Source organism: Gekko japonicus, unplaced genomic scaffold (assembly GCF_001447785.1).
Source record: "Gekko japonicus isolate JY-2015 unplaced genomic scaffold, Gekko_japonicus_V1.1 scaffold1949, whole genome shotgun sequence".
Taxonomy (NCBI): Eukaryota; Metazoa; Chordata; class Lepidosauria; order Squamata; family Gekkonidae; genus Gekko; species Gekko japonicus.
In genome coordinates this window covers 282,776-297,023 of record NW_015159773.1, presented here as the reverse complement: position 1 = coordinate 297,023, position 14,248 = coordinate 282,776, and the positions used below count along the sequence as shown (strand labels likewise).

The window sequence follows — 14,248 nt, the reverse complement described above, 5'->3', positions numbered from 1 at the left end:
CATAGTTCAAAAGAATCTATTCTTCGGCGCTCGGCCTTCCTTATAGTCTGACTCTCGCAGCCATACATGACTACTGGGAATACCATTGCTTTGACCACGCGGACTTTTGTGGGCAGGGTGATGTCTCTACTTTTTATCATGCCGTTTAGGTTCGCCATCGCTTTCCTCCCAAGGAGCAGGCATCTTTTAATTTCATGGCTGCTGTCACAGTCTGTGGTGATCTGGGCTCCCAGGATTGTGAAGTCTGTCACTACTTCCACGACTTCCCCTTCTATTTGCCAAGGAGTGATGGGGCCGGATGCCATGATCTTAGTTTTTTTTTTATGTTGAGCTTCAAGCCCACTTTTGCGCTCTCCTCTTTTACCCTGAGCAAGAGGCTCTTAAGGTCCTCTTCACTTTCTGCCATCAGAGCAGTATCGTCTGCATATCTGAGGTTGTTGATCTTTTCCCCAGCGATCTTAATTCCTGCTTGTGATTCATCCAGGCCATTGGGGCTACCCAAGAGTAAAAGGCAGCGCCTCTGGCAACACAGAGTAGCATCCCCCTGATTTGGATTTCCCCTCTTGACCTTTTGCTTCACGCCAGCGTCCAAAGCTCCTTGGACAAAGTGGGAGTCCAGGGGCACCCCGAAGACCAACAGAGTTTTGTTCTGGGTATGCGTGCACACGGAAACTTACCCCCAGAATAGAACTTCGTGGGTCTTTAAGGTGCCCCTGGACTTCAGTCCGACACGGCTACCCACCCGACAGCTCCTCGGTTAGGGTTGCCAGCCTGCAGGTGGCGGCTGGAGATCTCCTGGGATTACAACCAATGCTCCCTCTAAGCTGTGGAGTCCTGTGAGCAAAAATTCTACTCTGTGAGCTGCTGGCATTAGAGTGGTGAGCGAGCCATTTGGTCACTGCATAAATCAGTTTGCTCTGGAGCCCTCCCTTCCTGAGCCAAGACAAAAATGTGTGAGCCGGAGGCTAAAAAAACTGCAACCTAGCTCACACTAACTCAGCTTAGAGGGAACTCTGGTTTACAACCTGGAGATCAAGATGGGCAGCCGTGTTAGTCTGTCTGCAGCAGCAGAAAAGAGCGAGAGTCCAGGAGCGCCTTAAAGACTTAACAAATAATTTGTGGCTGGGGAGGAGCTTCCTCGCAAAATGTTAAGTCTTTGAGGTGCCGCTGGACTCTCGCTCTTTTCCACAACTAATCTCCAGGCAGCAACGGCCAGTCCGCCTGGAGAAAATGGCTGCTTTGGAAGGAGGATTCTGTGGCATTAGGCCACACTGACATCCCTCCCCTCCCCAAGCCCTGGGCCCCTCCTCAAGCTCCACCCCCACAATCCCCAGCTATTTCCCAACCTGGAGCTGGCAACCCTTTTCCTTGGTGTGCTTATTCCTAATGTCCCGGGGATAATCTTCAATTGCTCCTCGTGAGTAGAGTCTTTGTTTTTCTGGCGATAGCAGCAGCCTCTGCAGTCTGGGACCCTGAGGATTTTGGAGAGTTTGGTCTTCTCCTGGGAAATAGGAATTTAAACGCACTAAGGGAGGGTGCCTGCGGTGGCTGAAGTGGTTAAGACGCTGAACTGCAGGCTGTGGAGGGTCAGTAGTTCAGCAGTTCGAGACCCGGGTGTGCCGCATGACGGAGTGAGCTCCCGTCTCTCGTTCCAGCTCCTGCCAACCTAGCAGCTTGAAAGCAAGACATTGCAAGTAGGTAAATAGGTACCACTTCAGTGGGAAGGGAACAGCGTTCTGTGCGCCTTGTTGTTTAGTCATGCCGGCCACATGACCACGGAAACGTCTTCGGACAGCGCTGGCTCTTCGGCTTTGAAACGGAGATGAGCACTGCAACCCTAGAGTCGGACTCGACTGGCTTTCGAGCAAGGGAACCTTTACCTTTACCTAAGGGAGGGCACCTTATCTTTGGAGCTGTGTGCACGTTGACTGTCAGACCGACGCTGTGACTTTCCAAAGGCTTTTTAGTACAAATGTTTGTCATGGCAGTGGGGAGGCAAGAAACGGGTCCGATCTGGACAGCAGCTGTTTGGGTTGGGCGGGGGCTGTGTTTGGATGTCTCAACAAGGCAAGACAGCTGGAGTTCTGGACTCCGCTTTCCAGTGTTTGTTTAAGGGCAGCTGCTCCCTGCATGTGGCTTAGATGGGGCCAATGGGAAGGAGGCGATGACCGGCTCCTTCACACTGCTTTGTGATCCAAATGAACACAACGCCACTGAAGCCGTTTTCTGCCTTGTGTGGGCAAATGCATGTGCTTTTATCCTCCCATTCTGTTCAGTGGACTGGGACCAAAGAAAGGCTTCAGACATGACCGAGAGGCGTGGGAGGACACACAGCCAGGGGTCATTTAGTAGAAAAAGAGGTGCAGGAGCTCATTAGCATAACTAAATAGCATAACTTATTTGCATGCGCCACACCCCCTGACATCACCGGAAGTGTGTCAGAAGGCAACACCCACCACTCAGGCTCCACTGGACTGTTTTGGATTGCTAGCTATTGGGGAGGGGGGGACGTGCAGATCTGTCCTCGCAGATGAGGGAGAGCTTGTACCTGAATAAAACTTGGTCTTAAAGGTGCCACAGGACTGTTTTGGACTGGGGGGTGGGCTCTGCAACTTACCTGGCTGCTTCTTGCTCTAACTGAGGGCTGCTGGGAGCAGGGGGCGGGGCTTGTTGCATGTGCCCACCCCCTGGGCTCTTTACTGCCGGAGCTCCGCTCCTGTGCGCTCCTGAAGGAAATGACCCCTGGAGGTCTCCCATCGAAATACTAGCTGGTGCTGACCCTGCTTAGCTTCCAGATTCTGGCGAGATTGGGTTAGCCTGGGCTATCCAGTTCATGGCGTTTCCAAACTAGGGATTGATCCAGGTGGTCAGCCGTGTTGGTTTGAAACAGTAGAACAAATTTAGAGTCCAGTCTTGAAGACCAACAAAGGTTTTATTATTGCATAACTTAAAAAATCATCATGTTACATGTCAATTTGATGATAAATCCCTGCCTATACGTTTAGAACCTCATCTACCATTCCAGTGTATTTGCAAAAATGTGTCTTGCACACAAAAGCTCGTACCATGGATAAACCTTTGTTGGTCTTCAAGGTGCCTGACTGGACTCTAAATTTGTTCCAAACTAGGGACTCACTTTGTCAACCTGTAGCATGCTTTCAGTTTCTCTCTTTCCTATCTCTTTGGGGTTTTCTTCCTCTGTCTTTGTCAGGGCATATCTACTCTGCAAGGCTTTCTTTAAGTAAGTCATGGTTTTGCCAAGGGGCACTCTAGGAATGGTAGGCTTGGATCCAGCTGGCCTTTCCACTCAGTCTCACCCATTTCCCCCTCTCTACTGCAGCCCCCCTCCCACATGGCATTTGTCCCCACAAAACCCACGATCCGCAGCCTTTCCTCGGGGGTCAGAGGGGCCCCCTCCTTTTTTCACTCGTGGAAAAGCTGGTTTCCTCCAGCCTGTTGCTTGGGGGGTTATGTAGAAATCTCTAAAAGAATCCTTAGCTATTTTAAAGTACTTGGGTTTGGGTTAGGGAAGCCATGTCAAAGTGGCATACAACTGGTATCAATCTGTAATGAAGACATACTTTTACTGTCCTCCCCCATCTTTTCACAGCCCCCCCTCCACACCCTCGGCCTCTGGACCTTCCGCCCACTGGAATGTCCTGCCCATCCATCGGCTCTCAGCACACTGGCCGAGAGGCTGGGCAGCGCTTCTGTGGGTGGGACGAAGGCAATGCAGCCAGTGGCCAGGGACCCCTTTCTGACTGGCAGTTGAGGGACCCAAAGGCTGTGGAACTTTGAGGCAAGAGGGACATGAAAACTCTTTTATATATAAGGAGAGATATCTCCAGTATACTGCATTAGATTAAATGGTACCCATGACCTGGCCCAACAAAATGACATTTGTGTCAGATCCGGCCCTCGTAACAAATGAGTTTGAAACCCCTGTACTAGTGGAGGTGCCTTCCTCCAGTGAAAGGAGACTTCCCCTGACATAATAGCATCTGCCAGAGGGAAGTGACTCCTTGAGCAGAACTGATCCATGGGTTCTAACCCATAAACATTTAAAGAGGCTCACCAGTTAGGCAAGGATGTGGATCAAAGGGGAGGGGAAGCCCGAAACTCAAAGCATTACCAAACCTCCAAGAAACCGAAATTCTCATGCACGTGCCAGCACAAGCCCTGGAATCAATAGGTGAATCTCTGCTTCACATTTTCAGGCTAAACTATTTATGTTCATTCCAAAACCGTAGTGTCGGATACTTCCTGCCGTTTCAAATGATCATGAATAAATTAGCATGCCTTTGGGCTTTTTATTGCTTATTAATCAACTAGTCTTGAATAATTTAAAAATGCTGATTTATGGAAATCCCACGTCACAACGAGAATACGGCAAGGGGAGGGAGGGTCCTGAGACTGAGATGTCTCTTATGTTCTTATGTTCTTAAGCTGCTCTGAGACTCCCTTGGGTAGTGAAGGGCGGGGTATAAATCCAATCTCTTCTCTCCTTCTTCTTCTTCTTAACGATTGTCCAGGGCCTCGGTTGTTTAACTCTCGTTGTGGGGCATTTCGTGCAGCTTTACAGAAAAGTGGAAAGTGCATCCCAGGCTCTGACAGCTTCAGCGCGTGGCCAGCCACGGGGGGTTTGTCAGCAGTGTTCCCTCTAAGCCGAGTTAGTGTGAGCTAGCTCACAGTTTTTTAGCCTCCGGCTCACACATTTTTGTCTTAGCTCAGGAAGGGACGGCTCCAGGGCAAACTAATTCATGCAGCAGCCCAATCGCTCGCACACAACTTGAATGCCAGCAGCTCACAAAGCTGAATTTTTGCTCGCAGGACTCCACAGCTTAGAGGGAACCTTGGTTGTCAGCGCCTGGCTAACCCGCACCCTCCTCTGTGCGCCCTCCCTCTTGCTATTCCAGAGCGATTACTCGAGCGACACCGACAGCGAAGACCACTTCCTCATGATGCCCCCCAGGGACCACCTTGGCCTCAGTGTCTTCTCCATGCTGTGCTGCTTCTGGCCATTGGGCATCGCTGCCTTCTATTTGTCACACGAGGTACTGGGGGGGGGATTTTGAGATCGCATTTCGCAAGGCGTGCAGAAACGCAGCATTCCGTTTTTTATTTTTTAATCTTATTTTGTTTACATTTATTTATACTATATTTATAAGGAGCTGCGGTGGCTCAAGTGGTTAAGACGCTGAACTGCAGGCTGTGAAAGGTCAGTAGTTCAGCAGTTCGAGACCCAGGTGTGCCGCATGACGGAGTGAGCTCCCGTCTCTAGTTCCAGCTCCTGCCAACCTAGCAGTTCGAAAGCAAGAAATTGCAAGTAGATAAATAGGGACCACTTTGGTGGGAAGGTAACAGCGTTCCGTGCGCCTTGGCGTCTAGTCATGCCGGCCACATGACCACGGAAACATCTTCGGACAGCGCTGGCTCTTCAGCTTGGAAACGGAGATGAGCACCGCAACCCTAGAGTCGGACTGGACTGGCTTTCGAGCAAGGGAACCTTTACCTTTTTATACTCCACCGTTCTCAAAGGGACACAGGGTGGATCACGCAAGGGTGAGCCAGTGCGGTTGGCAAACCGGGCACTCCCTAACCAGTGCTTTCGGATTTCAGAAGCCGGGAACCACCAGAAGGAAACGAAGCGTAGCCTAAGTACTCACACGGCACATTAAGAGGTACGGAAATGATGTAAATAGGATCCTGCCTACAGTAGGCTATACGCAGCAGTACAGACCACAGTCCCTAATCACTTATCCAGGCAAGTTTGTGGAACCCTTTTTTGCAGTGTAACTCTATTAAAGGTAAAGGTAGAGGCTTCCCTTGCTCAAAAGCTAGTCCTATCCGACTCTAGGGGGCGGTGCTCATCTCCGTTTCCAAGCCAAAGAACCAGCGCTGTCCGAAGACGTTTCCATGGTCATGTGGCCGGCATGACTAAACGCCGAGGCACAAAAACAGGGAAATGACTCCTCCAGCACAATGTCTTCATAGGAAAACAGTTGGGGGGGGGGAGGCAGGAGCCCTTCTTCCCCCCACAGCATCATTCCAAGCCTCGTGGGGCTGTTCTTTATTTTTATTTATTATTTATTATTCACATTTCTATCCCGCCCTCCCCGGGGGCTCAGGGCGGCTAACAGGGCGTATCGTCGAATAAAACAGTAAAACAGTACAAAATATTAAAGATACATCACCATTAAAACAATTTTGGCGCTCCTCTCAGCTAATTTCCAATTTCCAAATTACAATTTCTAAAAACAAGATGGCCGCCCCCTAAACGATTGTGGGGCGTTGATGGTACATGCCCCCATCCTGATGTCCATATATGGGGCGTAGATGGTAAACAAGTGTGTTAGTGGTGCACTAGTGGTGGCGGCTCCTATTCAAAAGCCTGGCAGAAGAGCTCCGTCTTGCAGGCCCTGCGGAACTGTGCTAGGTCCCGCAGAGCCCTGATCTCCTCTGGGAGCTCGTTCCACCAGATAGGAGCCGCCACCGAGAACGCCCTATTCCTGGTCATGGTAAGTCTGATAGACCGGGGACCTGGAACATCCAGTAGATGTTGGTTCCCCGACCGTAGTGCCCTTGGGGGAGCATGTGGGGCAAGGCGGTCCCTTAGGTAGGCTTCCCCACAGCTGCTGTCTCAAGCCCACCTCAGACCCTGCAGAAAAAGTAAAGGAGAGGAAAGCACTCAAATGGACGTTTTTTTCCAGTGTCGATTTTATAATCACAGTGCCGAGCAGTTTAAAATGAGCTTTCTTTCATGGCAAGGTGCCCGCTTCAAAATATGCCCCTCATCCAAGGAAGCATCAAGCACGGACAGTCCCGTCAGTGTCACCGATGGCTCTGAAAGACCGTCAGGTCTGCTGTCCTTGCCGGTTCTCCTGTGACAGGCGCCTCCCTGGCAAGAAAAGTCCACCGAGTGGAGGAGGCTTCCTCCGGAAAATTCACGAGAATCCTGAAGACATTTAAGGATGATCAAGCGGAGGGGTCTCAGACCTTAGCAAGGGAGCGCGCGACGTTATCTTTCATGCCGCCTGCTGTCGAACACGCAGACTTGCCCCGTGTGCGGCTTGTGATGGACAGGCCCCGGCTTAAAATTCTGCCGGCGTGCCTTGCCTGCCTTGCCTTTACTTATTGAAAGCTCTCGGGCCACTACAGGAAACGTTTCGGCCTGAAGACAGTGCTAAATTGGCTCATCCGTCATCTCGATGCCAACCGCAGGCTGGCGAGGGAATTTTTTTTTTTTAGCAAGGGAAGTGTTAGCACTCGTAGTAATTGCAGTGGCGCTTTTCGATACAGCCAGGGAGGGTTGATGGGAGAAAAGGACTCTGTACCGGGAGGTAGTCAGGAGAGGGCGGCTGCCGGCCTCCCCATCGCCAGGCAAATGCAGATGGAACGGGAGCACTTAGGACGGGAGGGCCACCTGCCACCGGGGGGGTGGTGGTATTTTTTTAGTCGGAATTTTTCCTACTTTAAAAACAATAAATAAAAATAAATAAAATCCAGCTGTGGATTTAAAAGTAAATTTAAAAAAAATTAGTTGGGTATAGAAACAGCTGAAGGGACCTCAAGGGCCAACCCCCTGCACAACACAGGAAATTCACAACTACCCCCCCCCCACTCCTCCACTGACCCCTGCTCTATGCCCAGAGGAAGGCGAAAAACCTCCAGGATCCCTGGGACAGGCAGGCCTGGAGGAAAATTCCTTCCTAACCCCAAAGTGGTGATCGGCATTACCCTGGGCGTGTAAGAAAGGGCCACGAGGACCGACCACTGGCTCACCCCTTCCTCCCCTCCCGCTCACGACCTGCCTAAATTCGCAGAATCCACTGGGCGTGGCGTCAATGCCAATTTCAAAAATCAATAATTAAGAAGAAACAATGATAAATAATTCCTGTATAGACAAATAAATAAAGCATTTATACAATTTCCAAATCCTAAGCAAAATTATTCATACAATAACAATTCATAATCAGGGCATAAATGATATAACAAAAGTCCTCTCTACGGCTCACAAAGTCCAAACCCCTTCGAAGGGCTCGGTCCCTCCTGATGAGCAGTGTGTGCTTCAGAGTGTAAAGGGGGAAAGTAAGCTTCCAGAAGATATCGGCTCCAACAGTTCCAAAAGAGGAGCACTTGAACGGTTCCAAAAGAAGAACTATGGGATTGCCGGCTTCCTCAGTATGCTCCACGTTTCACCAATATGGCTTTGTCAAGTTGGAACCAATAGCTTGAAGGATATCACTGAAAAACAGTCTCGGCATATTCGACTCAAAAAATCATTTTCAGAGTGGGTTGTGCCTTCACAACACTCAGTATTCTCACGGTGCCCTACTCGTGACTCATCACTATCCCGGGCGTGTAAGAAAGGGCCACGAGAGCCAAGCACTGGCTCATCCCTTCCTGCCCTCCCGCAACCACGGACCCCGGTTGGTGCTTGTTTCCCTCAGCTTCGTCAGGTTGCAATCTGTCAGGTGCTGCCCATAAAGTCACATCTCTTTAGTAAAGGTAAAGGTTCCCTTGCTCGAAAGCCAGTCGAATCCGACTCTAGGGTTGCGGTGCTCATCTCCGTTTTCAAGCCGAAGAGCCAGCGCTGTCCGAAGACGTTTCCGGGGTCATGTGGCCGGCATGACTAAACGCCAAGGCGCACGGAACGCTGTTCCCTTCCCACTGAAGTGGTACCTATTTATCTACTTGCCATTTCTTGCTTTCGAACTGCCAGATGTTGTATCCTTATATGTTTGTAATTGTGTTGCTGGTATTAATGATGGGCCATAGGTATAGCCATATTCATTCCAATTATTCTGGTAACTGAGATTTCAAAAGTCTGAATGTGTGTCACTCCATCAAGGTAAGGATTCTGGTCTTTATATAAGTGTACTAAAGATCTTGTATACATATGTTTGAATATGTGTCTATACTATGTTGTAATAGTGACCACTAAGGAAGGCCCTTTGAGGCCAAAACGCGTTTGGTCTTCAGTTGGAAAGTGTTGACCCATCATGTGTATTAATATTTGATATGCTTTTATTAGTTTGATACTTGGGGAAAAAAATTAACCCAAATATATTTTAATATGTGTACACCCTAATAAATTTTGTACTTTTATAATATACTTGGTCAGCTTAACCCAAGGAAACTATCCTGCAGCCATTATTCCACTGGCCATTGACGGAGGCCAGAGTATCCTTCTCACCTTTTCTGGAGTCTTAGAGCAACTGAACTTGGCAATGTAACTGTACAGTTGTACCCCAGAGTTTGGGTTCGCCAGAGAGAGCGACAGCCAGGGCGGCCAGATGGGTGAGATCCTGACAGGTGCAAGAAATAAAGGCCAAGTCCATTAAGCAAGAGGTGGCGGTGCCTCAGAGGTTAAGACGCTGAACTGCAGACCGGAAGGCCTGTAGTTCAGTAGTTCAAGACCCTAGTTTCACGTGACGGAGTGAGCTCCTGTCTCTGGCCCCAGCTCCTGACAACATAGCAATTCAAAAGCAAGAAATTGTAAGTAGATTAATAGGTACCGCTTCGGTATTCCGCGCATTTCGGCATTTAGTCATGCTGGCCACATGACCATGGAAATGTCTTCAGACAGCGCTGGCTCTTCGGCTTGGAAACGGAGATGAGCACCGCCCCCTAGAGCTTTCGAGCAAGGGAAACCTTTACCTTAAAATATCGATGTATTAATATACTGTTGTAATGACAGGTCAGTCATGTTCTCTGAATTCCCAGCTTCCTTTCTTTTCTTTTTTTTAAAGTAAGTAAGTATACCCTTCCTTTGTGAAGATATGCCTTTTTTTGTTATATCTTGGCAAGGGGAAGGGCTAGAGACTAACTGAAATTCAGAGAACCTGCTTAAACTATCATTACAATTGTACATTGATACATTGATACTTTAGTGTCATCTTTAATTAAATGCAGCCATGATATTGCTATATTGGTACAAGCATGCACAAGAGATAAAGGGGAGGTCACCGTTGACCACAGCACTCTCCCTTGGAAACCCTGACTATTTAAGTGATGTGCAAAAGAACATAAATTGATTCCACAAACTGTGTGAATGCGGAGGGAGGGCAAACATGTGGACGAGCTGTGCTCATACCCATTCCAGCGCTTGTGGGTCAACTGTCAAGAAAATCAGGAGTCAGTCTGATGCACAGGAAAAGCCCTCTATGAGCTTCCTCTCTGTCCATCATCCCAATGTGGGGGAATCTCTAGGGCTGCGGTCACACACAGGGCTCTTTTTGTAGATAAAGCCCAGCAGGAACTCATTAGCCTATTGGGCCACACCCCTGACAGCACATTTCATTAGCACATTAGGCCAAACCCCCATGTTACCAGAAGTGTGGTTATCCAGCCACGTCCACCTTTTGCTTGTTATTCTGTTTACCTTGTTTGTGGTCAAAACCCAGGGCCTTTTTTTGTAGCAGGAACTCCTTTGCATGTTGGGCCACACACCCCTAATGTAGCCAATCCTAATGCGTTTCTGCTGTTGGGTGTGGCCTATTATGGTAATGAGTTCCTGCTGGGCGTGGCCAACTTGGGAGCCAGCCGGAACTCCGTTCCTGTGCGTTCCTGCCCAAAAATAGCCCTGGACTCACACACATGCTAAATAATCCACTTTCAATCCACTTCCAGCGCACTTTCCAGCTGGATTTTTACTGTGTAAACTGGCAAGATCCAGTTGGAACGTGGATTGAAAGTGGATTATTTAGTGTGTGTGACCAAAGCCTAGGGATATTTTCCGGGGGTGGGGGACCAAATGAAAGTTCTAACCAAATGCCTCACTGTGAGGCAAGCTGAAGACAGTCTTTCTATTTTCCCTCAGTGACTTGTCAGTGCAAGATGGGGTAGAACTTCCTCAAATGGTATTGGTCCCACAACTTGTCAGCACCCTCTCCTTCCAGGGTCACCTCGCACCCAGATGGAACCACGTATTAGTGGTAGTGGTGCGATGCTGCATACATATCGGTGGTGGAATTGAAGTGGCGGCGGCTCCTACTCAAAAGCCTGGCGGAAGAGCTCCATCTTACAGGCCCTGCGGAACTGAGAAAGGTCCCGCAGGGCCCGGATCTCCTCCGGGAGCTCCTTCCACCAGGTAGGAGCCACCACCGAAAATGCCCTGGCTCTAGTAACAGCAAATTTAATATCCCTGGGGCCTGGAATTTCCAGGAGATGTTGACTCCCCGACCGTAGTGTTACAATTTCCAACAAGTATTTTTTTTCTTGAATTTTATTCATTTTCAAGAAGTACCACAACGCAGTATTAATTATTTTTAAAAATCAGCATCAACATTGGTTGATACTTGTCAAGTGGGGCTGCAGCCGAACACGATCCATCTGCATACCCAAGAAATGGATACCAGGTGGCAAAGCATGAGTTCATGTTAATTCAGGGGTGGTCTGCTTCTTCTGTAATGACACTGTTCCGTGTCCTCCTGTATAGAGATGGGTGGCTTTGACGCAATCAAGTTTTTGAAAGTTCCCACCCTGGCAGCTCTATATCATTTTTATCTCTTTTTCTCTTTAATAACAGAGGGGAATTTCAGACAGGCGCTATGTCCCGGTAGGGAACCGATTCTCAACCGGGTTCTGGTCTGTCATTTCAGATAGAACCCGGTTAGGAATCGGTTCCCTACCGGGATCTAAGTGCACTTTCAGACACAGAAGCCTCTCTTCCGGTTAGGAACCAAGAGGGAAGCGATTTACCTGTCAACCGCTTCCGAGGAGTCTCCCGTTCCCTCTCCCGGTTCCGATACGCTTGTTTCCCGCCTTTTTTCGCCCGTGCGGGCTTTTTTTTGTTTTTTTGAACGTTCGGCTTATAGCGATATATCGATATATCGCTATACCGGAACCTTTAAGGAGTCGCATTCCAATGGGATCATTATTGCGACCATTTGAGGTTCTGGTATAGCGATATATCAATATATCGATATAAGCCGAACCTTAAAAAAAAAAAATCACTCACCCGCGCGGGAAGAAAACGGCGGGAAAACAAAGCGGTGCGTGTGTGAAACGCCAAACCGCTTCTTATCTGGTTCCTTTCCGGTAGGGGCAAGCCGTGTGTGAAACGGCAGCCCTGTACCGGTTCAACTCATAACGGAAGACTCCTGGCTTGAAACCGGGAGAAACTAGGTAATGTGAAATTCCCCAGAGTTCAAGAGCACTCTTACCATATCCAGTTTCACTAAAGAGCGTGTTCCCTTTTCCCTTTCTCCTTGCAGACAAACAAAGCCATTGCTAAAGGAGACTTCCACCAAGCCAGCTCCAGTTCACGGCGGGCTCTCTTCTTGGCCGTCCTGTCCATCACGATTGGGACCGGCATCTACGTCGGGGTTGCCGTAGCCCTCATAGCTTACCTGTCTAAAAACAATCACTTATGAACGTCGAGGAAATGGACAGCACCAGAAAGCCACAGGGGGGAGGGGCATGACGTTTCACTGTTTTTGGCGGTGAAAAGGGCTGATGCAACGTCATAACGTCTGGATCCCGGAGGAGAAAGCCGTGCACCTTTTCCAGCGCTTCCTGTCGAATTTGAACGGGGCAATCCCGCTGTTGTACGAAGCCAAGAAATCCAGGTTCTTTCTAGCCATTCAGTGCTGTCTTCAGAACAAGCGTCTGTTTTCAGCACGCTTGAAGTCTGAGCGGCGCTGCGTCTGTACTCCGCCGGCCGTATTCCCTTGAACATGGGACTCATCTGTCAAAAGATGAGGGACATCAGAACGGGCAAGATCGATACTGGGAGGGGTCGCTGTTTGCTGCATAAGAGGGCCAGCTCCTTCCATGCTTTTGGGATCGTGGAATGACAACACAGCCAGCTCAGAGCACACCCAGGGCTCAAATTCGCAGGCACCACCAAAATGTAAATGTAAAACAGGAGTAGCATGGGGCCTTTTGAAACATATATATATATATATACACACACACACACACATCTGTGCTTCTGTTTCATCGTACCGGAGGAGACCCACCCGTGACGCCAAGTGAGGAGGCTACCTAAAGAGGCAGATTCTGACGTTGTGAATGGTGGGCTCATGGAGGACAATCCACTGGGAACTTTTTCACATCATGCTTTACTCCTGGACAGTTTCAGTGCTGCTGACTCAAGAGACCTTCCCGGAAGACTGCGACCCTGTGTCAGTGAATGGGGAAGTGTGAGTTTGGATAGCCCACCTCAGGTGCCAAAATGCCGTGGCTCGTGTGGCCAACTTCTCCCCGGGGCCCGGAGTTCTCCTGGAATTATAAAATGATCTCCAGATTATAAAGGCCAGTTCCCCTTGGGGGGGGGGAATGGCAGCTCCTGTGGCATTAGATTCTGCTGAGGCCCCTCCTTTCCCCAGACTCCGCCCCCTCCTCAGGCTCCACCCCCCAGATCTCCAGGGATTTCCCATCCCAGAGTCGGCTTCCCTGGCTGCGGACCTGATTATACTTTGAAAACAACTTGCTCGTAAAGCATGTGGCTTTTCTGGCCATGTTTCTCTCACTGTGGATTCCGACTCGGAGGCGAAGCAGGAGGCAGCCATCCACGGATCTCACGGTAAGGCACGGAAGCCCACCCTAAGGCCTGGCCTCAGAAAGAGGGCTCCTGGCGAAAAACGTGGGGGGCATGTGTGGGGGGGGCGTGCCGGCATCGGGGCGCCCTAAGAGCTCACGGTTTGTTGATAGACTTCCCGCTGAGTAATGCTGCCGCACATTTCCCATTCCCGGCAGTGTCTCCCCCCCCTCCCCCCTCCAACGACGACAACAACAAAATCTTTTGCAGGCAACGGGCGTATTGTAAAGGTTGTCACTGATATTAAAAATCAACTTAAAATAGTGATCTGTGTTTTTATTATTTGTTTATTTAATTCAATTTATACCTCGCCCTCCACGCAAGCAGGGGTTTGTGTTCTTTGGATGTTTTTGTTGATCTTCTGAAGTAAGGATCCATTGGTTGACATCACACCGTGCAACTTAGCATCACAACAAGCAAATGCACACATGTCTTTTATCTAAGGGTCTTCTTATCATGGAATTTAGGGGTTTTTCGTTTATTTTGGAATTTTTCGTTTATTTTGGATCCCCCCCCCCCAAAAAAAAGAGCATTTTGAGCTGAAACTATCTTTTCTGGAGAAGACTCTTGAGAGTCCCTTGACTGCAAGGAGATCAAATCAGTCGATCCTAAAAGAAATCAACCCTGACTGTTCCCTGGAAGGCCAGATAATGAAACTGAAGCTCAAATACTTTGGCCACCCAATGAGAAGGGAGCACTCAC

General features: G+C 49.2%; 1 protein-coding gene across 1 annotated transcript in view; it reads left to right on the top strand.

Moving 5' to 3' along the window:
- Nucleotides 1–13,265, top strand: part of SYNDIG1 (synapse differentiation inducing 1) — a 47,428-nt gene extending 34,163 nt beyond the window's left edge. The window contains exons 3-4 of the mRNA XM_015406728.1: nt 4,917–5,054; nt 12,219–13,265. Coding sequence (XP_015262214.1) covers nt 4,917–5,054; nt 12,219–12,377 — 297 coding nt within the window. The 3' untranslated portion in view covers nt 12,378–13,265. The remainder of the gene's footprint in view (nt 1–4,916; nt 5,055–12,218) is intronic.
- The last annotated feature ends 983 nt before the right edge of the window (nt 13,266–14,248 follow it).